At 49.6% G+C, this 26375-nt stretch overlaps 1 protein-coding gene across 2 annotated transcripts in view; it reads right to left on the bottom strand.

The window, feature by feature from the left end:
* IL15RA (interleukin 15 receptor subunit alpha) overlaps positions 1–26375 on the bottom strand; it is a 70689-nt gene that overhangs the window by 506 nt on the left and 43808 nt on the right. The window contains exons 2-7 of one of the 2 annotated variants that reach the window (XM_054015360.1): positions 25834–26028; positions 18697–18783; positions 17323–17715; positions 6606–6635; positions 5662–5722; positions 3148–3851 (exon numbers count right to left, since the gene is read on the bottom strand). In XM_054015360.1, the coding sequence (XP_053871335.1) occupies positions 3683–3851; positions 5662–5722; positions 6606–6635; positions 17323–17715; positions 18697–18783; positions 25834–26028 (935 nt within the window). In that variant the 3' untranslated portion in view covers positions 3148–3682. The remainder of the gene's footprint in view (positions 1–3147; positions 3852–5661; positions 5723–6605; positions 6636–17322; positions 17716–18696; positions 18784–25833; positions 26029–26375) is intronic. The other variant, XM_054015370.1, reaches the window with a different exon arrangement.

Here is a 26375-nt window from a genome sequence, read left to right as displayed (position 1 = left end):
AAAATGTTGCTTTGATGAATGATTTAGGTCCATACAGATTGACACATGCAGGGAACAAAATGGCTGGTGTAATCTTGTTCTGGGGCAGCTCCAGAGTCAGGTGGGGATTGCTGTGGGGTGAGATGCATGAAGGTTTGGGCAGCTGGAGGCGATAACATTGGACGTGCTTGTCAAAGGCATTTGGTGGGTCAGAGTAAAGATGGGGTGTGGTTGTTTCACGGACAGAGCAGTGCGTACTCCACAGACTTCTTGTCTCCTTCCCTGACTGTCTGACTCACCGGGATGCAGGTCTCCAGGCCCTCTCTATCTGTCTTTCCCCACAGCACACCCCACCTCACTTTACATGACACGTTTGGGACTCAGTGCTCAGCCTTGGTACGCCCTATAGCAGGGGTGGGCAAACTTTTTGGCCCGAGGGCCACATCTGGGTGGGGAAATTGCATGCAGGGCCATGAATGTAGGGCCGGGGCAGGGGGTTGGGGTGCGGGAGGGAGTGTGGGATGTGGGACGGGGTCCGATGTGCAGGAAGGGCCTCAGGGCAAGAGAGTTGGGGTGCAGGATGGGTGCGGGGTGTACAAGGGGGCGCAGGATGGGTGAGAGGTTACAAGGGGGCTCAGGGCAGGGGGTTGGGGCACAGGGTGGGTGAGGGATTACAAGGGGGCTCAGGGCAGGGGGTTGGGGTGCAGGATGGGTGTGGAGTTACAAGGGTGCTCAGGGCAGGGGGTTGGGGCGCAGGATGGGTGCGGGGTTACAAGGGGGCTCAGGGCAGGGGGTTGGGGCGCAGGATGGGTGCGGGGTTACAAGGGGGCTCAGGGCAGGGGGTTGGGGTGCGGGAGGGATGTGTCAGGGGATCGGGGTGCGAGGTGCAGGAGGGGTTCGGGGTGAAGGCTCTGGCCCGGCGCTGCTTACCTTGAGTGGCTCTGGGGTATCAGTGGCACGCAGTGGGGCTAAGACAGGTTCCCTGCCTGCCCTGGCCCCGCGCCGCTCCTGGAAGCGGCCAGCACCATGTCCCTGCGGTCCCTGAAGGGGCGGGGCAGAGGGCTCTGCGTGCTGCCCTCTCCTGCGGGTACCTCCCCTGAAGCTCCCATTGGCCACAGTTCCCTGTACCCAGCCAATGGGAGCTGTGAGGGGTGGTGCTTGGAGGCGAGGGCAGCGCATGGAGCCCTCTGCCCCCCACCAGGAGCCGCAGGGATGTGCTGCCGGCGGCTTCCAGCGGGTGACAATCCCGCGGGCCAGATCCACAGCCCTGACAGGCCGGATTCAGCCTGTGGGCCATAGTTTGCCCACCCCTACCCTACAGCACTGTCCAAATCGTGTTTCAGAATAAGAACTGCTCCAATACCTGAAGCTGCAAACTGGGGCCTGATTTTGATCAGTGGCCTCTAATTTTGCAGGCAAACTGGTTGCCCTCAGCTACCTAACCAACTGACGGTACCCACAATAACAGAGGCTGGTTTGGGGCCCTCTTCAAAATGAGACTCGAGACATGGAAAAGAAACGATTCACAGAGTCTCTGTATCTAGAAGACTCCAAGAGTTTGTTATATGATAGGCATGTTCCCCCGGTATCAGTGGTACGAAATAAGCTGGGTCGGTGCCCTCAGTAATATTGGATATTAAGGACTACCAGTGTACTGCTCCTCTGCATGCATCACAGTGCTTTGGCAAGAGGTTACAGATTATATTTCTCAGCTACCTGATTGTTTCCTATTTGTTCCCCGGAATAATCCTGCCTGGGGCTGGTGCAACTCGGCTTGTTCCATACTCTGGACGCTTTTGCCACCAGCTTTATTGTTTGCTGTAGGTTACAGAGGTGAAATACATTCTGAGGGAAAGATAAAGGAACACGAGTCCTGCTATGGTGCGACAGACCAAGGTCCATCAGACTTGGCCACTGTCTGAGACAGGTCCGAACTCTTGGCACTACAAAGGGAAAGTGTATGCCCACCATAATGTACCTAACTCTGCGCTACTGTGCCATAGGGTAAGAGAGGAACTTCCCTCTGACTGCAACCAGCGATCAGTTTATGGCCCTGAAACATGAGGATGGCTATCCCATATCATGGTCACCCTGTCTAGAGCACCTGCAGGTGCTATGTATAAGGAGAGACAGCTCTAATTCTTTTTCCAGTTCTTACTATGCATTTTTCTTCACTATCCTGCAAGAGCAACACAGGCACTCAGCGGGTAAGGATGGTCTAGTGATTAGGGCACTCATCTGAGCCAGGTCAATTCCTGGCTCTGCCACAGACTTCTTATGTGATCTTGGGCAAGTCACTTAGTCTCTTGGTGACTCAGTTCCCCTTCTGTAAGATGGGGATAATTAGCACAGCCTTACCCCACAGATGGGTTGGGAGAAATATATATATTAAAGATTGTGAGGTGCTCAGATACTACAGACGGCGGGCAAATAAGTACCTAAGATACACCCAAATCATGTATGACGACAAAGGCTATATCCTTCCATCTGTTTTAAACTTGTGCCTTTTAATTTCATCAAGTTCCCTCTTGTTTTGGATTTATATGAAAGGGCCAAGTGCTTGACTGACCTTCTCTGTTGTTTTAAATACCTCCATCATATCCCTTCTTATTCTGCCCCTTTCTAGACTAAGGGCTTGTCCTTCTCTCTCTATGTAGGAAGGCAGCTTCCTCCCCTCTCTATGCTTCCATTAATTTTTTGTTTCCCTTCTCTGGATCTTTCTTCTGTTCCATTTAGAGATAAGGTCTCCTAGTTCATCTCTGTTTGGCAGGGCCAGATTGCTCCTAATGCCTTGTGCAGTCTAGTTTCAAATGACTGAACAGTGGGGATTCCAATACTTTCATTGGAACGCTATTCCACAGATGAATGGACCTACCACTGTCAGGAAGCATCTGGGCGAACTTCTACGCTTGCTCAAACTGATTTCAATTTATTTTAGGAGATTTTTTTTTTAAATCCTTATTTTAAATATAAAAATGAAACTAGTTTTTAAAAATCCAAGTAGATGCAGCAGTACTCACCCATTAGGTCTGATTTTCAGAAGTTCTGACCGCCCACAACTCCAAATGACATCAATGGAAGTTGCAGGCGTTCTGGGCATCTGAAAATGAGGCCCAATGTTTGTTTCTTGATGAATTAAGTATATCCAAAAGAGGTTTTGCAGCTCACCTTTATGTTCTCTCTGTATGGGTCCTAGGTGGTCCTAAGCTGCGTTCTTCACTGTTAGATCACCAACCGCTTCTTCTCTGGCGTCGTCTTTACACTGCATATAAGAGGCCACCTGACGTTTTTTCAGAACTTTCCACGTGGACAGTTCTCCTTGGGCATTTAAACATCTGTGTGATTTCTCTTTTGAAAGCAACCATTCACTAAAATAAGAATTAAAAGATATGTCCAAGTTGTCTAGACACTCTCTGATGGGTACAGGATGTTCAGCTCAAAGAACAGAGCAGGGATGTAGTAAGGTTTATGAGACAATTCCTATCCTCTCTTTGAAACAATGGTGGGCCAGGAAATCAGATTTTCTGCCCACTTGCCACAGCTTAGAAATGAGGCTGTATTTCCAATCTCAAGTTGAGTAGCCGGCATGCGGTAATTGACAAGTCAGCCCCTAATGCAACTGGCCTGTTGGTCTTTGTGAGCAGCAAGGATCCCTTCCCCTTTCAAGTTTAACGGATGCACTGATTTCACTAAGTGTTATTGTTCAACCAGTCGATGTCACGCAAGATGATGACATCATCTCTGTCCTTTCACTTCGTTGTTCTGGACCGTTTGAACCATTGTCTTCTGGTGGTGTTCCATCCCTTTCTTCTGACTCTTCTGTGGTCATGGGAATGGCTATCACAGGTATTGTGTATTGTTGTCTCATGTGGCTGCAAAAGGAAAAATTCATGGGATCAGCAAATGTTGGTGACTGCACGCTAAAGGCATCTGCTATGCAGTCTGCGGGCTAAAACACTGACCAGGAATGTGAAATGTCAATAGGGAAACACATCAATCACAGACAGTCTCAGTCTTTGATTATTGACTAATTAGATACCAGGATGTGCTTCTGGGCTTCTTCGTTACACTAGGGCTTTGTTACAGCTCCAGAAGCATAACGGCATCTTGAAGTGGGTGTAAGTTATGACATTTGTGAGTTGTAAAGGAGCCTGAATGTAAAGACAGGGGCGAGGGATAGCTCAGTGGTTTGAGCATTAGCCTCCTAAATCCAGGGTTGTGAGTTCAATCCTTGAGTGGGCCATTTGGGGGTTTCGTTGGGGATTGGTCCTGCTTTGAGCAGGAGGTTAGACTAGATGATATTCTGTGATTCTAAATGAGAATCAAGCCCACAGAAATTAGAGATGGAAAAAACCTACTTGAACAGTTTATTCAGGCTATCTACAATCCCTTCAAGACAGCGCTGATCTCAGTATACTATATTTGTGAGTGCTCTACCTTGTCTAACTTTAAATGATTCATGCCACAGGCCTCCTACCACATTTCTTTGGAGGCTATTTCACAATCTCAGTAGCTCTGTAACTTGTTGTGAGTTTCCTGATGCTATTCTGGCTAAATCTTCCCTTCTAGATATCATTTCGTTTCACCCCTTGTACAACCCTAAATAATTCTCTTCCCTCTGTCAGGTTTACACACTACAAATAAGTGATGGTTACCATGACCCCAGCTAAGCCAATGTTGGCAAGAATTATCTTTTAATGTTTGCACAACAGAACTCTGCTCCAGGTTTCTCTCTCTCTAGCAGATGTAGGGCTCAATTTTGAAAAGTGACCTCCAATTTTGAGGGCACATTTCACTTACACCTGTGTTGACTTGCCTACATATGTGACTGGGTTCACAAATTGGACACTTAGCTGTCTCAGTGACAGTGTTTATTGCCACAGTTAAGTATGGATGCAGCTATTTATAGGCACAAAAATGGAGGCAGGGTTTTAAAGTCCTCTTTAAAAATGGGATCTTTGGCCTTTCATTACTAATGAATACTGACTGCCCCTTAAATAATTATTGCTCTTTATTGCTCTTCTGAACTCTTAGACTCATAGACTTTAAGGTCAGAAGGGACCATTATGATCATCTAGTCTGACCAAGTGTTCTACTAAAAACGATGCCAATGCTGTGGTAGGACTCCTTGTAAGTAGGTTTTGTTTTAAAAATTTAAATAATAAAACATAAAAGACTGATGATAAAATAGGAGAATATTTAAAAATACAAGAGATGGCCCCAATGTTCCAGGTATCCTGCAATTTGGAAACTGTCTTAATAGCATCAAGGTGAATTTCACCCACGTGTAGAGGGCCAGTACAGAGCCTGTTCCCCGGTTAAATTCCAGTTAACCCCTATTTAGAGGGCATAAGCAGAATTTAAGAGCTGCATAGGACTTAGGACAAGCATCAGCACAAAGGGGAATTTGACTCATCAGTACTTATCGGCAGCTTAACCGATGTGTCCCCCCAGTGAAAATGTAATTATAGTCTCAGTTAGTTGGAGAAACAGACGATGATTGGGATTGTCAATGCTGCCTAGGGGATTTAGATGCACAGTTTCACAATTCTTGTACGAGTTAATGGGAGTTATGCGTCTAAATTCCCTGCATGGTTTTGAAAAATCTCAGGCTACTTCTTTCCTGCAACGTAGCTATACAGGTACTGTATCATGATGTAATTACGTTATTGGAAAACTTACACTCGCCGTCTCCAGACACAACATAATACAACAGCTACAACGGTCAGCAACATGGGAAACCCTGCCAGAGAAGAAAAGAAAAACTAAACTCTTTTGTATTTAAAATAAAGACCAATGATGTAACATCTACATCTCAGACCCCTGGTGTCCTGGCCAAATTTGAGTTCTAGTAAACGCCTCTGCTCTTGGGGGAAAAGTGCCAAAGGGATCTTTATTTCATTAACCAGTGAGCTGGTACCTCAATTTACATCTCATTTGCAAGATGACTCTTCCAGTAGATAGTGCCCCTCCTACCCTGGTTGGACCTTGACTCAGCTATGATGTGGAGCTAAGATGACCATCTAGTACCCTGCCAGCACTGCTTTCTGCAGCACACCGGATTTTCTTCCTAGGCAGTGGTGGCCAACCTGTGGCTCCGAAGCCACATGCGGCTTTTCAGGAGTTAATATGCGGTTCCTTGTATCGGCACCGACTCCGGGGCTGGAACTACAGGCGCCAACTTTCCACTGTGCCGGGGGGTGCTCACTGCTCAATCCCTGGCTCTGCCCCAGGCCCTGCCCCCCACTCCAATCCACCCCTTCCTGCCCCCTCCCCCGAGCCTCCTGCACGCCAGGAAACAGCTGATTGGGAAGTGCGGGGAGGGAGCGGGAGGCGCTGGGAGCGGGGCTGGGGGGAGCTTCTGGGGGGCTGCTGACATATTACGGTGGCTCTTTGGCAATGTACATTGGTAAATTCCGGCTCCTTCTCAGGCTCAGGTTGGCCACCCCTGTCCTAAGGGGTCTCCCATCCAGTTACCATGCCGATCTGATGCTGCCTAGCAGGAGGGATTTGATGCCATCTCAGCCTGACCTGAATTTGGCTGCTGATGTGTAAGAAACAAACCAAACCACAAACCACATCCTCTCAGATTCATAGACTGTACACCTTAATGGAATAGTTCTTACCCACAGAAGAGAGCATAACTCGGGCGGAAACTGTAAAAGAACATGGAAGAATGGATGTTTACAGCTGGATTACCAGGCCACCCAAGCAGTAAGCAACACCTCCCTCCTGCCCACATCGCCAGCCCCTCCAAAAGCTGCAAAGCAACATTGTAAGCCAAGCAAACCCAAATGCAGCGCTGCAGTGTGGGACTCATGGGCTGGGGGTGAGAAGAGGAAGAAGGAGGGCGGCCTTAAATTAGTGCCTGGCGTGTGTCATTTCTGAGAGCCTTGAATTCATGGGTTAAGGGCCAAATTAGGCCTCGGTGTCCATGGCTGCAACTCCAGTGACTCCAACAAAGTTCTGACCCTGACACTAAGGCTGGATTTCACCTTCTGATTCTGCATTAAGGAACAAATTAAGGCCAATTGTGCCTGGCCCCTACGGAGGTACTTAGAAGACAGAGATGCTGGCAAGAACATTTCCACCCCATTCTCCTGCAGTTTCCCTCCCCTGAGCACAGGAGTCACTTCCTCCTAGTGGCCTTGGGCTGCTAGCACCCCAAAGGAGGTTGGGAAGGGGGCAGAGAGGTGACAGGCCCTGGCTCCCTCACTGCACCAGTAGGATACAGTATTCATAGTAGAGCTGGCTGGCCACCGAGGGAGAAGCATGCTGCACCTCTGCAGGAGGGCAACAGAGAATGCACTTGCTCCAGAAGCCATGCAGCTCCTCACTGGCCTCACTGCAGCGCTTACCAGGCACAATCTACACCTCTGTGAATACATCCAAACTGCAGATCGAAAGGGCACCGCACTTCACCTCCTTGCCCAGCATGCAGTGGGGCTCATGCAAAACCTGGGATGAATTCTTCAGGGGCTATTTCTATTTTGGTTGTTTTAAAGTCCTGGTAAGGCTATGTACGTCGATCTCCACAGAACATTCGAGATTTCCCTCCCCCCCCACCCCCGCACCCCTTTTAAGAATTTCTCCGTGAGTATTACAGCTGTTCAAAAAAATCTGTGAATTTCAAAATTGGGAAAAATGTCAATGATTTTTGTGGTGTTCCCCCGATGTTTTCTGATCCGTTTTGTACAGTGAGATGAAATTTTTTGAAATTTTGACAAATTTTGAACTTCGACATTTTATTTAAAAAAGGGAAAATATGCATATTTTTTTCAATGACAAAAATGTTTCCCTTTCTTCCTCTACCAGACTGAGGTTGAGTGAATACTTAAATGAAAATTTAGTAATGTCCTGTTTAAAGCCATGGCCCAGTGCTGCCTATTTGTTTTATGTCACATTTCATTTATTTTAATATCATTTAGATTTCTAATTTCTTCAGCATTAAAATCAAACATGGGAGACCTAAAGATTAGCCTGGAACATACACACTGTGACAAAGTTCCTCCTCTGCCTTGGTGTGTTCTGCACTTTTGGTGGATTTGCTCGCCTCAGAGGTTCATGGCAGCCCTCAGTTTGGCCACTTTTGCTAGGGGCTCAAACCTGCCGTTCGCTCAGCTAACCTCATCACTGGCCAGCATGGGGAAAGGAAGGAGAACAATCCCCACAGTCTCTGCTGACCCAACTAGTGGGTTGGGGGACAGGCCAGGGACCTTACCTTCTGGTGGGACCCACAGTCCAGGTCACCTCCTCTTGTATCCAATAGGAAGTTGAGGGGATGGGGGGAACCTGGGCCTGCCCTCTACTCCGGGTTCCAGCCCAGGGCCCTGTGGACTGCAGCTGTCTATACAGCTGCATGACAGCTACAACTCCCTGGGCTACTTCCCCATGGCCTCCTCTCAACACCTTCTTTGTCCTCACCACCGGACCTTCCTCCTCATGTCTGATAACGCTTGTACTTCTCAGTCCTCCAGCTGCACGCCTACTCACTCTCAGCTCCTCGCGCGCCTCTGGCTCCCAACTCCTCGCACGCACCTCACTAACTGAAGTGAGGTCCTTTTTAAACCAGGTGCCCAGATTAGCCTGCCGGCCCTAATTCATTCGAGTAGCTTCTTAATTGGCTCCAGGTGTCCTAATAAGCTTGCCTGCCATAACTGGTTCCAGCAACTTCCTGATTGTTCTTGAACAGCCCATTATCTTACTCAGGGAAAAGGGACCTGCTTAATCTGCGGCTAATGTATCTACTTTCTATCACTCTCCTGTAGCCATCTGGCCTGACCCTGTCACATATTCTCCTCCCTCCCCCCCCCCGTGCTCAACACCATGGGATTGGGCAACTTGGGACGTCAGGCAGTGTACCCGCGACAAGCCATCTGCGTTGCCATGGTGGCTTCTGGACCGCTGTTGTATGGTGAACTGGAAAGGTTGTAGGGATAGGAACCATCTGGTCACCCTTGCGTTCTTCTCTTTATTTCACTGCATCCACTGGAGGGGTGCATGATCTGCCACAAGGATAACTGTCCTCCCAGTAGGTAATAACGAAGTGTTTCCATGGACAATTTCACAGCAAGGCACTCTCTCTCAACCACTGCATACTTCTGCTCTCTCGGGAGGAGTTTCCTGCTGAGGTAGAAGATCGGGTGTTCTTCATCTCCAACCATCTGCAACAGGACAGCTTCCAATTCTACTTCAGGTGCATCTGTTTGTAAAATGAACTCTTTATTGAAGTCCGGACATATAAGCACGGGGTTACTGCAGAGGGTTGTCCGTAGATCCATGAATGCTTTCTCTGCAGCGTCTGTCCACTTCACCGTGTCTGGACCCCGGGCTTTTATCAGGTGGCAAAATGGGGAATAAATCGCCGGTAGTACTCCACCACACCCCTGGTATGGGGCTGCAGACGCTTGTCCATAAGATGCTGGAAGGTGGCAGGTGCTCCATGCAGTCCAAAAGGAAGAACAGTATATTGAAACAGACCCTCTGGTGTAGAGAATGCCGTCTTATCTTTGGCAAGGGGAATCTGCCAGTATCCCTTTGTTAAATCAAGGGTGGTCAAAAATCAGGCATTGCCCAGGCAGTCAACTAACTCATCGATATGGAGTATGCATTGAATTTGGATATCTCGTTCAGCCGGCAAAAGTCATTACAAAACCTAGTGGTTCCATTGGGTTTGGGCACCAACACAATCGGGCTTGACCATTGACTGTGGGACTCTTCGATGACTCCCAGCTCCAACATCCTTTTTACCTCTGCCTTGATCTCCTCCCTTTTTGCCACTTGGACCCGGTAGGGCCTTAAAGTTACCTTTGCTCCAGGGTCTATGATAATGTGGTGATACGCTTCGGTGGTCCAGCCTGATTTGATTGAAAACCCGTCCTGGTACCGGTTGATCATCTCAGTTACCTCCTTCTTCTGGTTCGCTGTCAGATCAGGGGATATCCTGATCTGCCCATGTAGGTTATTTTCCTGGATCAGGGTCTCTTGGGCCACCACACATGCCTCTCACTGGTGCCAAGGCTTTAAGAGGTTAATGTGATAAATCTGTTCTTGTTTCTGGCATCTTGGCTGCCGCACCTTGTAGGTTACTTCCCCCATGGGTTCAACCACCTGAAAGGGCCCCTGCCATTGGGCCAGAAGCTTGGTTTCTGCCCTGGGTACCAGCACCAGCACCCGATCCCCTGGTTGGAATTGTCGGACTTTTGCCTGGCGATTGTAATGGCTTCACTGGGCCTCCTGCGCCTTTTCCAAATGTTCCCATACAATAGGGGTGGCCCGGGCGATCCGGTCTCACATCTGCAATACATGTTCAGTTATACTTCTCCCCTCATTGGTTTCCTCTTCCCAGATCTCTTTGGTGATATCTAATATGCCACAGGGGTGGCGCCTGTATAATAATTCAAAGGGGGAAAACCCAGTTGAGGCATGAGGTACCTCCCAGATAGCAAACATAAGGTAAGGTAGTAGGGTGTCCCAATCCTTCCCGTACCGACTTACCACCTTCCTTATCATAGCCTTGAGGGTTCGGTTAAACCTTTCTACCAGCCCATCGGTCTGTGGATGATAGACTGAAGTTCTCAGGGTATGTACATGGAGAAGAGTACAGAGGTCCTTCATTAGCTTTGACATAAATGGGGTTCCTTGGTCTGTTAATATCTCCTTTGGTAGCCCCACTCAAGCAAAGATCCCCACCAGCTCTTTGGCTATCGTTTTAGAGGCTGTGTAGCTTCTGGGTAGCGAGTAGCATAGTTCAGAATGGCAAGTATATATTGGTGGCCCCGGGCCGTCTTCTCCAGGGGTCCCACTAGGTCCATGGCTATTCACTCGAAGAGGACCTCTGTGATGGGAAGGGGTACAAAAGGTGCCCTCAGGTGAGGACGGGGACAGTGCAGCTGACATACCGGGCAGGAGGCACAGTACCTCTGCACTTCATGTACTCCGGGCCAGAAGAACTGTTGTAGGACCCGTGCCAGGGTCTTTTCTACCCCCAAATCCTCCCCAAAAAGATGATTATTGGCAAGGCTTAATACGGCGTTCTGGTGTTTTTGAGGTACTAGAAGCTGCTGTGCCTTCTGCCCCGTACTGGTGCAACCCGGTACAAGACATCCTTTTTCATTATGAAGTCGGGTCCTGGTCTCTGGGTTTTCCCTTCCATGGGGACCCCATCTATTTTGTCACCTTCTTCCTAATGTTGTCATACCTTGGGTCTTCAGCTCGGTCCCGTCCAAAAATTTTTCTTCCGGGGCTAATCTGCCCGAGCTCTAGGGGGCCAGTCTCTGTTGCCTCTCCTGGTTCAGAGACATTAGGGTGGGGGTCAGGCTCAGGCGTTTCCTCCTCCGGGGCAGCCTCCTTTCCAGCTACCCTGGTCCACCTGCCCACAAGGACGATTCTCTGTCCCTGGGACAGGATCCAGGTCCCCAAGGACTTAGCTGCCCTTCTTTCCATTTTCGTCTTTCTACCCTGCCTGGGAATGGAGACCAAATCTGGGGATATTTCAGAGAAGATTGGGGATTGACAGTCTACCGCGAATGCCTCACTAACTTCAAGGTTTCCCCGTCTCCAATCCCCCTACTGGGAGTAAGTCTCCAAATCCTGGGAAGTCCCCTCCTATGAGCACCGGGTATGGGAGTTTAGGGACTACACCTGCTGCTACTTCAGTGGTGTTCCCCTGGATTTCAATTTTTACTGGGATGGTGGGGTAGTAACTAACTGTCCCATGGACACATGTTATCCCCGTACGTTTAGCCTGCAGCAGCTGACTAGGCTTCACAAGCTTCCCTGAGATAAGCGTGATAGCACTCCCCGAATCAACCAGTGCCGTGGTCTCTACCCCATTTAGTTTCACTGGTCTGGTGTACATATGTGGGGTTAGTGAGACCCCCACAAGGTGGATTAGGGAGCATGGGTCTGTCCAGTTCCCCAGGTTACACTGCACAGGCTCCTCAGCATTGGGACACTGTGCAGCTATGTGTCCCCACTCCCCACAGGAGTAACATCTGTATGGGGCCCTAGGCGTTCCCCGGTCTCTCGGTTTGGGCAGTCTAACATCATGATCCTCTTCCCCCTCAGTGCTCCGACGCTTTGTGGCCTCTGATGGGCCTTCAGCCTCTCTCTTTTTCCACCTGGGCCCTTCTGGGGGCCCAGTCGCCTGAGCTCTGGGGCTTGGTGCTGCTAGTTTAACCCGGGGTGCCTCTTTCTTAAGTGATCGGGTCAGTTCCCTTGCCGTCCTTCGCCTCTCTACCAGGGCGACAACCTCATCGTAGATGGAGGGTTCATTCTGGCGTACCCAGGCGCGAAGGTCTGGCGGTAGTCCCCTCATGTATCGGTCAATGACCAGAACCTCTAGTATCTCTTCCGGACTCGGGGACTCAGTTCGTAACCACTTTCGTGCAAGATGGATGAGGTCATATAATTGGGAGCGCGGGGTTTTGTCTTCCTGGTACCTCCTCTCATGATATCGCTGGGCCCGCACTGCAGTCATTACCCCAGATCTGGCCAGGATCTCTACTTTCAGCTGGGGGTAGTCTGCCGCAGCCTCTTCAGGCAGATCATGGTAGGCCTTCTGGGCCTCCCCACACAGGAATAGAGCAAGGATGCCAGACCACTGATCTCGAGGCCAGGCCTCCCGTAGGGCTGTCCTCTCAAAGGCCAGAAGGTATGTTTCTTCATCATCCTCCCGCGTCATTTTCTGCAGCCAATTGCTGGCCTGTATGATCTGAATCTCATCATTGCTGTGGTTCAGCTCTGTCAGGGCCTTCACCTGGTTTACCAGTTCCCGCAACACAGCACGGTCTTGAGCGGCCTGGTCCATCAACAGGCGATTGGTCATCTGCTGCAGCCGCCCTGCCTCCTGTTGGGCGGCTGCCTGGACACGGGTAACCTCCTGCTGGGCAGCCATGGTTTGTATCAATGCCCGCACTACGTCCTCCATTGTGGTGAGGGGAAAAAAACAAACCAAAAAACCCCCTCTTCCTATTTTTAATAACACCCTCCTTCTTCCGCCGTGCTGTGCACACCAAATCCCACTCCTAACACCAGTTGTGACAAAGTTCCTCCTCTGCCTTGGTGGGTTCTGTGCTTATTGGTGGATTTGCTCACCTCAGAGATTCATGGCAGCCCTCAGTTTGGCCACTTTTTCTAGTGGCTCAAACCTGCCATTCACTCAGCTAACCTCATCACTGGCTGCCATGGGGAAAGGGAGGAAAACAATCCCCGCAGTCTCTGCTGACCCATCTAGTGGGTCAGGGGACAGGCCAGGGACCTTCCCCTCTGGTGGGACCCACAGTCCAGGTCACCTCCTCTTGTATCAAATAGGGAGTTGGGAGGGTGGGGGGAACCAGGGTTCACCCTCTACTCTGGGTTCCAGCCCAGGGCCCTGTGGATTGCAGCTGTCTACAGTGTTTCATGTAACAGGGTAATTAAGGGTTTTCTGCAGAATCTCCCTCTCTTCCCTCTAGTTCTCTTTTGCACCAGGGAAGATGCTGAATCCCTTATATTCCTGAGTGTAGCTAGTGAGACCAGACGGGTGGGTTGTCAGGGTGAGTCAGCCAAACAGTTCTGCATCGTCATACTGATTCTAAAGTCTGATCCCAGTCACACCATATGTCTGCGCACAACCCAATTCATTCCTAGCATGAATGGATTACTAAGCTTGAAAGAGAGGAAGGGAAGTCCTGTGATGAAGCTACTGGACTGAGACTCAGGAGATCTGGTTTCAGTGATGCTCAGATACTGTGGTGAGAGGGTCCATATCTGGATCTCCCATGTCTCAATTTTGTTTCAGAATAAAAACTAGATCCAACCTCCCCTTGCAGAGCCATATTCTCTGCCTTTTATTCTTCCCTTATAAGCTAGGAAAACTGACAGTACTCAGACACATATCAAGGAGAAGTGCTGTTTCTGATTTAGAAGGACTTAGCCCATTTTTCCTGCTGGCTCTACCTAGAGACATACTTTAAAAAACAAGCAGGTGTAGCGATGGGGAGGCCCACAGTGCAGTGGGTCAGCACTATGGACAGGTGTCTTTAGATCATAGCTGCTGGACTTGAGTTTACATCTGAGCCAAAGTAACAGATGGACAGGAGTTGTTTTGATGTTTCATCCTAGTCCCCGGGGTCCGTTTATAGACCACCTCGGAGTCTGGCAGGGTTGGCTGTGGCTGCTTGAGAGGGCCGGGGCTGGAATGGCTGCAAGTGTTGCAAGTCAGGGCTGAGATGAACTGGCAGAGCGCTGTGGAGTAGCAGGGGAACTGTGGATTGTGACTGAGGTGAACTGGCAGAGCTGGGGAAGTGAGGGAGCAGGACGAGAACAACAGGGGGCACTGCAGATTAGCAAACAGATATGAAGGCGAACAGGCAAGTTTATTAATGTGCTTGGTTAGCTATCTGGGTTGGGGCTGAGGTATCTCCGCAGGCTTTTGTGAGGTAGGATTTAGTGTGCCTCACTCCTACTCAGCTGAGGTGGCTGGGTCAACGTGCGCTGCCTAGGCCCCTTGCCCAGTGATGTGAACACAGGGCTGGAGGAGTACTGCGTGACTAGGGATGGGCAGCTCCTCTTCTTCCTCTTCCTCCTCCTTTCCAGGCCCGCTTCACAACTCCCCACCCCTGAGGCCAGTGCAGAAGGTATAGAGATGCTGTTGTCTTCGTCTATATGACGGATTGGGAGAGACAGTAAGGAGGCCCAGAGATACAGTGTGAATTGAGAGAGCTGGAGGAGGGTGAAAGAACGAAGGGTCTAAGCAACCCAGTGGGGCTGAAGAGGCTTCAAGACCCACAAGGTGTGGACCCAGAGAGTGGGGTGGGGTGGTGAAAGATGATGAGGGAGGAGTTGGGGAGACCCAGTAGGCGCATCTGTGGGCGGATGGGTGGGTGGGGAGATCAGAAAGTCAAGCTGGACGTGTAGCACCTTGGAAAGAAGAGAGGGGAAAAATGGGAGGATAGGGGAAAACAATAAAAAGGAGAGAAAAAGAAGACAAGAAAATATTAAAAGGCTAGAAGAGGAGACAAGAAGGGAGGAATGAAACGGAGGGAAGAATGAAGCAGCAAGAAATGGTGCACACATTTAAGGACAGATTAACTGTTCTTTTCTCCCATTCTCCAAGGCCTAGACTGGGCCAAATCATTGGGCCCTCAACATTCTTTGCCTACTGGGGTTTTTCTATTAAATCTACCCCTTCTGGTCACTGCAATTAGGCCAAGCTGTTCACACTTGGGTGCCTCCAGGTAGGCATCTAGATCAGGGGTGGGCAAACTACAGCCCGCGGGTCAGATCCGGCCCGTCAGGGCTTTTGATCCGGCCCACGGGATTGCAGTGGCACAGTGGGGCTAAGGCAGGCTCCCTGCCTGCCCTGGCCCCGCACCGCTCCCGGAAGCGGCCGGCACCACATCCCTGTGGCCCCTGGGGGCAGAAGGGGCAGAGGGTCCAAGTGCTGCCCTCGCCTGCACTGCCCCCTGCAGCTCCCATTGGCCAGGAACAGGGAACTGCAGCCAATGGGAGCTTCAGGGTGGTACCCACAGGTGAAGGCAGCGCACGGCAGAGCCGCCTGTCCCACCCACCCCCAGGAGCCACTGCCGGACATACTGGCCACTTCCGGGAGCGGCGCGGGGCCAGGGCAGACAGGGAACCTGCCTTAGCCCCGCTGTGCACCGCTGCCACTCCAGAGCCGCTCCAGGTAAGCGGCGCCAGGTTGGAGCCCGCACCCCGAACCCCTCCTGCACCCCAACCCCCTGCCCTGAGCTCCCTCCTGCACTCCGCACCCCCTCCTGCACATCAACCCCCTTCCCTGAGCCCCCAACCCCCTGCTACACCCCTCCTGCACCCCAACCCCCTGCCCTGAGCCCCCTGTCGCCCCGTTCTGTACCCCTATCCCCTGCCTTGAGCCCCCGCCGCACCCCTCCTGAACTCCGCACACTCTGCCCTGAGCCACCTCCTGCACATTGCAGCCCCAGCCCTACATTCATGGGCCCGTATACTATTTTCCCACCCAGATGTGGCCCTCGGGCCAAAAAGTTTGCCCACCCCTGATCTAGATCCATATTCAGGTACCTAAATTAATGGCTTGATTGTCAGAGATGTTCCCATAAAAACAAATGGGACCTTCAAGAGGTCCAGTCACTCTGAAAGGAGGCTTCATGTATGCACCCAAGTTTGAAATGCAGCTGCCATGTACCCAGGTTTCATATGAACGTTTGCATGAGTGCTTTGCATTTAGTTTTGTATTGGTATTACAGAAGCAACAGTAAGAAAGGAAGTGAACAGGGCTTGGTTTCCTCCTTTGCCTGGTTAGCGGAAGCACAGTTACCTCCCTGATATAATGGAGCACTCATGCTTTTCTTTAGTGGCTGTATCAACCCCAACAAGGAAGAAGTGGATGGAACAGAGCTGTCTGCATACAGAAGTTGCATCAGCTTATTTAACCTGGTGCAAAACCCAGTGATGCTATTGTGGACTCATTTCACTTTAGCATAATCCAATTTTCTTTTTAACCGATTAAACAAATTGAAATAAGACATTCTTACACCGAAATAAGAATGACGTAAACTTGCATTGGTCTGAGCATTATTATTTCTATTGTGGCAGAGCCAAGGGACACCAGGTGTGGCTCACCGATAGACCTCATTGTGCTATAAAAACACAGACCCAAAAGACGGTTCCCTACCCAGCAAGTTTAAAATGTAACTACAAGACAAGGGCAATAGGGAGCAATGAGACAATACTGATCAGCATGACAGGTAGGGCTTTTCAACCAATTTAGTTAAACGGGTACAACTTTGTGTGTGGACATTTACATGGATTTTAAAATGGGCTTAATTCAGTTTAGACTGCACCTGTAAGGGTTTGTTTATATGCGAACTGCAACCAAAATAACTTAACTGGTTTTAATTCATAGCTTTAGTTATTTCAGTGCAGATCTCTGTGTGGACACTTAGTTCCAATGAAGAGTATATGATTTCAGTGTACTGTAAGTTGATATTTTTACTGAATTTAATTTATTGGAATAGGATGCTTTTATTTACATCTTAATTACAGGTGCTGGCTATGCTGATATAAACAAGATTTAAACTGAGATTAATGTGTCCACACTGGGGTTTGTATCAGTTTAACTCAATTGTATTTTTAAACCAATTTAAGTTAAAACAGCTCAACTTCTGTGTGTAGACAAAACCTGAGTTAAACTGGTGCCGTGTGTGTGTGGGCAAGGCAGCAGGTGCATGCAGTCTCTATGAATATTCTGATGTACTAGGTGATACTGAAGTGATTAAGCAGGGTGCCCAGCAGATAGCGTCGTTAGCAGGTTAGTTTGGCCCAGGCAGTTAGAATACTAGGGACTGGTTGGTGACAAACCTTTAGTGTTATGGGTGACTGCGGTGAGAAGCTGTGTTGAGTCTCCTGTGGTCACACTGGTTGGCACTGCTGTTGACCAATCTCCTTCTGTTGTAACTGTTTCCAACAATGGCTCATCCGTCCAGAGCTGGGACGCGTGTGTGTCCTGCGTGGCTGTGGTGCGCCGTTGTGTTGTGTCTTCTGGGGTCACGCAAGCAGGCCCCTTTGATGACCTGATCTCAGTTGTTGCTGGTGCAAGTGTTTCCCGTGAAGGCTTGTCAGTCCTGAGCTGTGAGACGGGGCCTGCTAGTGGTGAAGTGATCTCCCTTTCATAGGATGGTGTGGAGGCCATGACTGGGACTGTGGTAATCTCTGCAGTTACTGGTGGTTTAGATGGTGTAAAAGTCTTTGATTCTAGCAAGTAGTTAAATACATTCTTAGGCACATTTGAAAGACAAATGAACTGTTGTTTTTATTTTAGTTATTTACGTCCCAATTCAAGCAGGTGTATAAGCAGCTGCCTAACTTTGAAATCAATGGGATGGCTCACAAGCATATGCTTAAGGACCATCCTGAATTGAGACCTTAAAAACTAAACATGTGAATGTCTCTTGCCCAGAATAATTCTTCCCTGGGTGAATATCTCATTTGAGCACTCTTGTCTTTGGCTACAAGATGAAGAGGTGTAATAACAATAACATATTATTTTATAATATAGTCAACTATATATTTAACTTTTTAATAGATTATTTTATATTGTTGTTGTCATAGGTTCCTAGTAGTGGAGCTCCCAGTCAGGGGCAAGCCCCATGGTGCTAGGTGTGGTATGACCGCATCGTGCGAGACAGTCCCTACCCTGAAAGCTGACAATCTGACTTAAAATGAGGCACTACAAAGGAGTGTAGTAAATAACAGAGAAGGGCGGAGGAGGATGAGATAATAGAGATCAGAGTCAGGCACTGCAGCCAGGTTTTTCAAACACAGGTGCTTGAATTAGCCGCTGAAACCCACATCGAGGCACTGTGAAAAATGGCCTGGTTTTCGATTCAGCCCATGGGAGATGAGGTTGCTCAGCACCTTGGCAAATCAGGTCACTATCATGAAGGATTTAGGTGCCTAACTTTAAACACCTGCATTTGGCAATGATATGTTAGGTATGTTTAAGTACCACGGCAGCCACAACCATCAAGGACAGGGAAGGAGGAGGAATAGTGAACCAGATCCTCCGCTGGTGTTAATCCAATTTCAGTGGAGCCACACTGATTTACAGCAGCTCAGGATCTGGTCCACTGTATCTAATTGAAAAATCAACGCCTGAATTTCAGTCTCTCCCCCCACCATCCAAAAACTCAAAGAAAAGAAAAGCTTGGATTCTCTTTAGTAAAGGGAGCTTACCTTTATTGACAAGACTAGTCGTCTCTGTCCTAGGTGCTGATGTTGTCTGTTTGGGGCTGGAAGTTACAGGAGGTAGAGCAGGGTCCCCTGGTGAAAGAAAAGAGGAGGTTACTCGCCCTGTGCAGTAACTGACGTTCTTTGAGATGAGTGTCCCTGTGGGTGCTCCACTCCAGGTGCTGGTGTGTCCCTGCGCCCTTGCTCGGAGATTTTTGCAGCAGTACTCGTACTGGCCACGCATGCGCAGAGGCTGCCCCCCCCGCAGTGAGTCTAGGATAATAGTGCGCATGCGTGGCCAATCTCCTCAGTTCCTTCTCTACAACGGAGGCTACCCCAACTCCGAAGTAGAGGGGAGGAGGATGGGTAGTGGAGCACCCACAGGGACACTCATCTCGAAGAACGTCAGTTACTGCACAGGGTGAGTAACCTCCTCTTCTTCTTCGAGAGATGTCCCTTTGGGTGCTCCACTCCAGGTGACTTAAAAGCAGTGTGTCTCAAGGAGGTAGGGACTTCGGATCTGATAGGAATGCTGTAGATAGTACAGCCCTGCCCAAATATATCAGAAAGGGGGCCTTAAGTAAGGGCATAATGTTTAACAAATGTGTGTTCAGAGGACCAACCATGCTTTACAGATATCTGCCAGGGGAACTTTGCATAAGAATGCTACAGAGGCAGCCAGAGATCTAGTGGAGTGCGTTCTGATGCCGTCTGGAGGTGCAACCTTCTTCATCTGATAGCACAACCGGATGCACTGAGAAATCCAGTTTGAAAGTCTCTGGGTAGAAATAGGAGAACCTTTGGAATGCTCCGCGATGGAGACAAAAAGTCTAGAAGAGTTTCTAAACAGTTTGGTTCCATCCAAATAGAAGGACAAGGCCCTGCGTACATCTAATATATGCACTGTAGCTTCAAACGAGTTCGCATGTGGCTTCGGGAAAAAGGTTGGTAAGTGAATCGGCTCATTAATGTGGAACGAGGAGTGTACTTTAGGAAGAAATTTGGGGTGTAATCTGAGGGTAACCTTGTCTTTGAAAAATAGCGTATATGGTGGGTCTGCCATAAGAGCTGCTATTTCTCCTGCCCGTCTGGTGGAGGTAATTGCCACTAAAAATGCTGTTTTCATCGAAAGGTGTAAAAGGGAGCATGTGGCTAGGGGTTCAAATGGTTGTTGAGTTAGGCAAGATAGTACTAAATGAAGGTCCCACAGGGTGGTAGGTGGTTTAATGTCTGGGTATAGGGCTTGGAGTCCCTTGAGGAAACACTTGGTGATTGGGTGAGCAAAAACAGAAGTATCATCAATTTTGTCATGAAAAGTTGTAATAGCAGCTAAATGGACTCTGATGGAGCTGAAAGAAAGGCCGGATCGCTTAAGGTCCAATAGATAATCAAGTATGAGCGAGAGAGATACCGACGTGGGACAAAGTTGTTTAGCTGAACACCAATGTGTGAATCGTCTCCACTTTCGTAGATAGGTGGTGCAAGTAGATTGTGTTCTGCTATGTAGGAGCACTCTTTGAACTTGTTCAGAGCAATCTAGTTCGCTTTGGGAGAACCATGTAGGAACCAGGCTTTGAGGTGAAGCATGGACAGGTTGGGGTGGAGAAATCGGCCGCGTTGTTGCGATAGGAGGTTCGGGAGGAGAGGCAACGAGATTGGTGGTCGAATCGACATTCTGGTGAGGAACGGAAACCACAGTTGTCTGGGCCACGACGGGGCAATTAGGATCACCTTGGCCCGGTCTGTTCGTATTTTTATCAGGACCCTGTTGAGAACCAGTATCGGGGGAAACGCATAGAGTAAGTTTCGGTGCCATGGGATCATGAATGCGTCTCCCAGGGAATGTTTGCCCAGGCCCGCTCTGGAGCAAAAGTCGGAACATTTTTTGTTTTTTGCAGTTGCAAAAAGGTCTATGGTTGGGTGACCCCAAATGCAGAATATGTTGTGAATGGTTTTCTCGTCTATCTCCCATTCATGATCCCATGGAAAGCGTCTGCTTAGTTCGTCCGCTGTGGTGTTCATCACTCCGGGAAAATAGGCAGCTGATACCCGGATGTTGTTTGCAATGCACCAATTCCAGAGCTTCATAGCCTCTGTGCAAAGCGAGTGGGATCGAACTCCTTCCTGCCTGTTTACATAGAACATGCATGCAATGTTGTCTGTCATTATGCGTACTTGGTGATTCCTGATTAGTGTAAGAAAATGACGGCTCGCATTGCGAATGGCTTGAAGTTCTAGGACATTTATGTGCAGAGAGGTCTCGGTTGAAGACCATATCCCCTGGACTGTGTGGTGAGACATGTGTGCACCCCAGCCAGTCAGAGATGCATCGGTAGTCAGTATGAGGGATGGAGCCTCCTGAAGAAAGGGGACTCCAGAGCAGAGGTTGGAGTGAACAGTCCACCACAGTAGAGAATCTTTGACTTGGAAAGGTACGGAAAAAGTCTTGTTTAGAGAGTGCACATTCGGTCTGTAAACCGTGGCCAACCACGCTTGGAAACACCTCATGTAGAGGCGTGCATTTTGGATGACGAAAGTGCACGAGGCCATGTGACCTAGTATTTGTAGACAGTCTCGGGCAGTCACCTGGGGACTGTTGCGAATTTTTGTGACCAGTCGGCTTATGGAGTTGAAGCGGTCGGGTGGAAGAGATGCCAATCCTGTCCGGGAGTCGAGGTTTGCCCCTATGAACTCCAGATGTTGGGTGGGGCATAATGTGGATTTGTCTTTGTTTATTTGCAGGCCTAGAGATAGGAAACAATCGACTGTAAGCCGCGTGGATCGGAGAGCTTCGTTGAACGTTGAGGCTTTGAGGAGGCAATCGTTGAGGTAAGGAAACCCCTTGTTTTCTGAGGTGGGCAGTAACTACGGCTAGGATCTTGGAAAAGACACGGGGCGCCATGGACAGTCCGAAGGGAAGAACCCTGTATTGAAAATGTGTTGAGCCAAGAGTAAAACGTAGGAAGCGTCTGTGGGCCGAGTGTATAGTCACATGAAAATAGGCGTCCTGTAGGTCAAGGGCTGAAAACCAATCACCCTGCTCCAGCGCTGGGATTATGGTGGTGAGAGTAACTTTTGCTTTTTGACAAATTTGTTGAGCCTCCTGAGGTCAAGGATTGGTCGCCATCCCCCAGTTTTCTTTTCTGTTAAGAAATAATGGGAGTAAAAACCCTTCCCTTTGTGTCATTCTGGCACAATTTCTATTGCCCCTAGTTGAAGGAGATGTTGCACTTCTTGGAGGAGTAGTTGCTCGTGAGAGGGGTCCCTGAAGAGGGACGGGGAGGGTGGGTGGGTGGGAGACAAGGAGAGGAAGGGGATGGCGTATCCAATTGTAACCACCTCTATGACCCACTTGTCGGAGGTAATGTTTTGCCATTGGTGGGAGAATGGTCGTAGGCGGTGTGCAAAGATATGTGTGCTGGCTGAAGTGGGAACGCTGTTTTCTAAACCCTCGACCAAAGCTTCAAATCTGCCTATTAGTTGGAGGGGGTTGAGGCACCCCCGTCGAATTGGGACAACGACACTGGAATCTTGGTCTCTGGCGTTGTTGCTGTTGTTGTTGCTCCTGTGGTCTATGGGAGTGTTGTGTAAATGCGGGGTAGCGTGGACGTTGGTAAGGTTGGTATCTATATTGCCGTCTTCTGGTCGTAGGTGTCTGGAGACCTAAGGACTGGAGGGTTGCCCTTGAGTCCTTCATTGAGTGAAGCACGTCATTCGTGGCGGAAGCAAAAAGTTTTTCACCATCAAAGGGAAGATCTTCAATGGTGCTCTGGACCTCTCAAGGAAAGAAAGAGGAGGAGAGCCATGAACCTCGGCGCATGACCACTGCTGTGGCGGTCGATCTTGCTGCAGTGTTGGCTACATCGAGGGCCGCTTGAAGAGCGGTACGTGATATGATTTGTCCCTCGGAAACCAGAGCTGAGAATTGTTGTTTTTTCTGTTCTGGGATGTCGTCAATAAAGTCCATGAACTTATTATAGTTTCTGTGGTCATATTTTGCAAGAACTGCAGTATAATTAGCTATACGAAATTGCAGCGTCTAGGATGCAAATGCTTTACGACCAAAGAGGTCCAAGTGTTTACTTTCCTTGTTGGCTGGGGTGGAGCGGGAATACTGTTGTTTGGCCCTTTGGTTCGCTGCGTCTACTACTAACGAGTTTGGCGCCGGATGGGTAAAAAGGAATTCAGAGCCCTTAGAAGGGATGAAGTACTTCCGGTCCGCTTGCTTACAGGTCGGTAGGCATGTAGCTGGAGTCTGCCAGATGGACTTAGCAGGTTCTAAAAGGGCTACGTTGATTGGTAATGCGACCCTAGAGGAAGAAGAGGGCTGTAGGATGTCCGTTAACTCATGCTGTTGCTCAGGGACTTCCTCCGAGTTAATTCTCAAGTCACTGGCAACTCTTTTAAAGAGGTCTTGGAATTTTGCATAGTCATCTGACGGTGTTGGAGGAGGGGGAAGTAAGGCTTCTTCAGGCGTAACCTCTGGCTCTACTGGGATAGGAGCAGGACTTGATTGATCCTGCAAGTGTGACGGTGCTGCCTGGTGTCTGGTGTCATTGGCAGGTTCGTCAGGTGGTGGTGCTAGATCGGTGTTGCGCCTGGTTGAGGTGGCGTAGCACGTGTGTTCTCGAGGATACGATGCCCATGGTGCCCAATATTGCCATGGTGGTGGGTAGGGCATAGGTGGTGCCATCCAGGTGTTCACCCCCCCCAGGGGGCAGGATCCTGAGAATAGGCTGAGGTAATTTTCCTAAAACCTCTGTTGACTGGGGTCTGGGGATGGGAGGGTTGATACGGAGAAAAACCCTCCTGTGGTCCAGTTTCCTCCTCACTGGAGGAAGACTGTTCAAACCCTGACTGCCATCGAAGAGAAACAGGCATTCAGCAGGGGAGACTGCAGGATAGGTGACACCAGCAGATCTCTTGCCTGAGTGAAGTGAAGTGGTGAGGCTCCTGCGTGATGTGACGGACGTGTAGGAGGGAGTTGCAATGAGGGAACATTCCTCTGAGCCGAGGTTTTGGTTCTTGGCTCACTGCCAATCAGTTCCACGGGTGCCGGTGCCGTGGCCGGTGCCGGGAGGGCAGCATCAGCCTGCAGGGGGTCAGGCAGGGTGTGGAATGTCGGCACCACGTCCGTCGCGGTGCCGAACGGTGCCAGAAGAGAGGCAGGCAGCAGAAAGCCTGAAGCCTCAGCACCGGAGCTTCGCGCCGCCGCCGCCTCAGGCGGTTTTCGCGCGGTGCCGGAGGAGCCCGGCTTGTCAAATGTGCTCAAGTCGGGGAGCACAGGCAGGGAAGCGGTAGATCCGCCCGGGGAGGGCTTGTGTCTCAGGGCTTCCTTTGAAGCTGAGGTAAAGTGCCCTTTCTTATCAGATTTCTTCTGTTTGTTTGAGGCGGGGGGGCTGTGGTGGGCAGCAGAGCTGGAATCAGCGCCTAGGTCTGAAGCCGCTCCTAGGGATTTCCGGAGGAGGAGCATTTTCAGTTTAAGCTCCCTGTCCTTCCATGCCCTGGAGCTGAGTTTTCTGCAGTGGGCACATTTTTGAGGAATGTGGGTCTCCCCCAAACATTTTATACAGTATGAGTGGCCATCTGATAGCGGGATAGCGTCCCTGGAGTTTGAGCAGTGTTTAAAGCCTGTGGAGCCAGGCATGTCTGAAGCCGCTGCCGCTGACAGGATATATATATATATATATATTTTAACTAACAACAAACTAACTAACTAGAAGGGTAATTGTAACAAGAGAAAGGAATTTCCTAGCGAGTCTGCTGAGCTCCGTCTCAGGCCGGGGACGGTAGAGAAGGAACTGAGGAGACCGGCCACGCATGCGTACTGTTAAGCTAGACTCACAGAGGGGGGGCGGCCTCTGCGCATGCGTGGCCGGTACGAGTACTGCTGCAAAAATCTCCGAGCCAGGGCGCAGGGACACACCAGCACCTGGAGTGGAGCACCCACAGGGACATCTCTCGAAGAAGAACGCAGTGATATGGTTGTAAGGAGTGATAATACCTTGCCCTTCCATGGTGCCCCTTGCCCACAAAGCTCAAAGCACTTTTACAAATAGACTAAATGAAGCCTCAGGTAGGGAATTATTAGCAGCAACCAGAGAAAGTGAGACAGAGAGGAAGCAAGGGACTTGCCCAAGGCGATGGTTAACGTAGAACCCTGAAGTTCTGACGCCATTCCCTGCTTTATTCACTAGATCACACCGCTCCAACACAACAACCGGAATTATCTTTGCCCTAGCAAGGTAGAACTCCTCAACCCTGTATCTCTACCTAAAAATTGAAGATAGCTAGCAGGCAGCTGGTAATGTTCTGCCAGTCAGTCTTGAGAGCAGCATGTAACACGCTGAGACCTTTCTTTGCAGTGTGGGGCTCCATTAAGTCAATGGAAAGACTCCAATTATCTCCGGTGGGCCCCACATGAGTGTTGAGGAACTTGGGGGAATCAGGCATGCGGCGACTGTGTGGAGAGGTGCAGAATAGGGATGCCACAGCCTCTCAGATGTAGTCCAATTTTTCAGGTGCCTCACAAACCAGCAGTGATTTCCCCACAACACGGCGTAATTGTCTAGGTGCATTACTGGAGGGGTTTTTTGCCTTTCAGACATCCACATGCTGGCCGCTGCCAGAGTCAGGAACCACACCAGACTGGCCAGTGCTTTGATTTCCATGGCAAATCCTAAACCTGCGCTGGATCTCTCCTTGTGTCCCAAGCACAAACATTTGAGACCACTTTACACTGCACAGGCATCCCTCTCACCTACTTACAGAGGGCCAGGTTCTGCAGATCCTGCGCGGGTTGAGTGCTTACTTCCCCGAGCGTTGAGATCAATGGGACGATTTGCATGAGTGGGTGCTACTCAGTGTCAATGTTGCGGAATTTGGCCCTTAGTTCATATTTTGCTGAATGCAATGGACCATACGCATCCTTCGTGTAACTGGGCACAGCCACATCTAAATCCACCCAGGGATCAACTGGACTCAGTATCATCCCAGTGCAGCACAATTCTAGAATGATCGTTGTCCTCTAACTGATCGTCACTTCTGTCTACCCTCCTGCCCATAATTTTCTGACATTGCATTCCTTACATTTAGTCACAGCATTAAGCACAGCAGCATACCACACTGACAGCAGGTACTTACTAATACAATGTAGATTTGGCTCGGTCCAACGGAGTGTTTTGGTGACTTTGTCCATTACACACACAATGAGACTGGATGTCCCAGCTTTCCTTTTGTAACCATCTTTGCATGTGTACCGGAGGCTGGCATTCAACAGATTATTATTGCCGACCGTAACATCTGCATTGTTGACCTCCTTTGGTGTGCTGCATCTTTCTGAAATGAAAAAAAAATACAAGCCGAGAGGGAAAAATTTATAAGGCTAAAGATCACACCACAATATTTTAAATATTGTGGTTAACTCGAAAAATGTCTCTGGCTAGCGCGGTGTGTGCGTGCGCATGTACTCCTTGCTGCCCTCTACTGGGTGCAATATATCTGACCTGGCCTTTCGGTTTGCTCTGTTGCAGAGAAGCCCAAACTTTACAATGCTAGAGGCTGTCCTGAGAACTTGCTCGGAGCCTGAAGTGTGCTCTGGTCGTCAGAACACAAGTATGGAGCTCCTGAGTTCTCTTCCCAGCTCAGCCAGTTGCCATGACCCCTCGGCCATGTCACTTAAAACC

The sequence above is a fragment of the Malaclemys terrapin genome, chromosome 1 (assembly GCF_027887155.1).
Source record: "Malaclemys terrapin pileata isolate rMalTer1 chromosome 1, rMalTer1.hap1, whole genome shotgun sequence".
NCBI classification, from domain to species: Eukaryota; Metazoa; Chordata; order Testudines; family Emydidae; genus Malaclemys; species Malaclemys terrapin.
The sequence above is the reverse complement of the archived record's forward strand: the minus strand, read 5'-3'. Positions and strand labels throughout refer to the sequence as shown.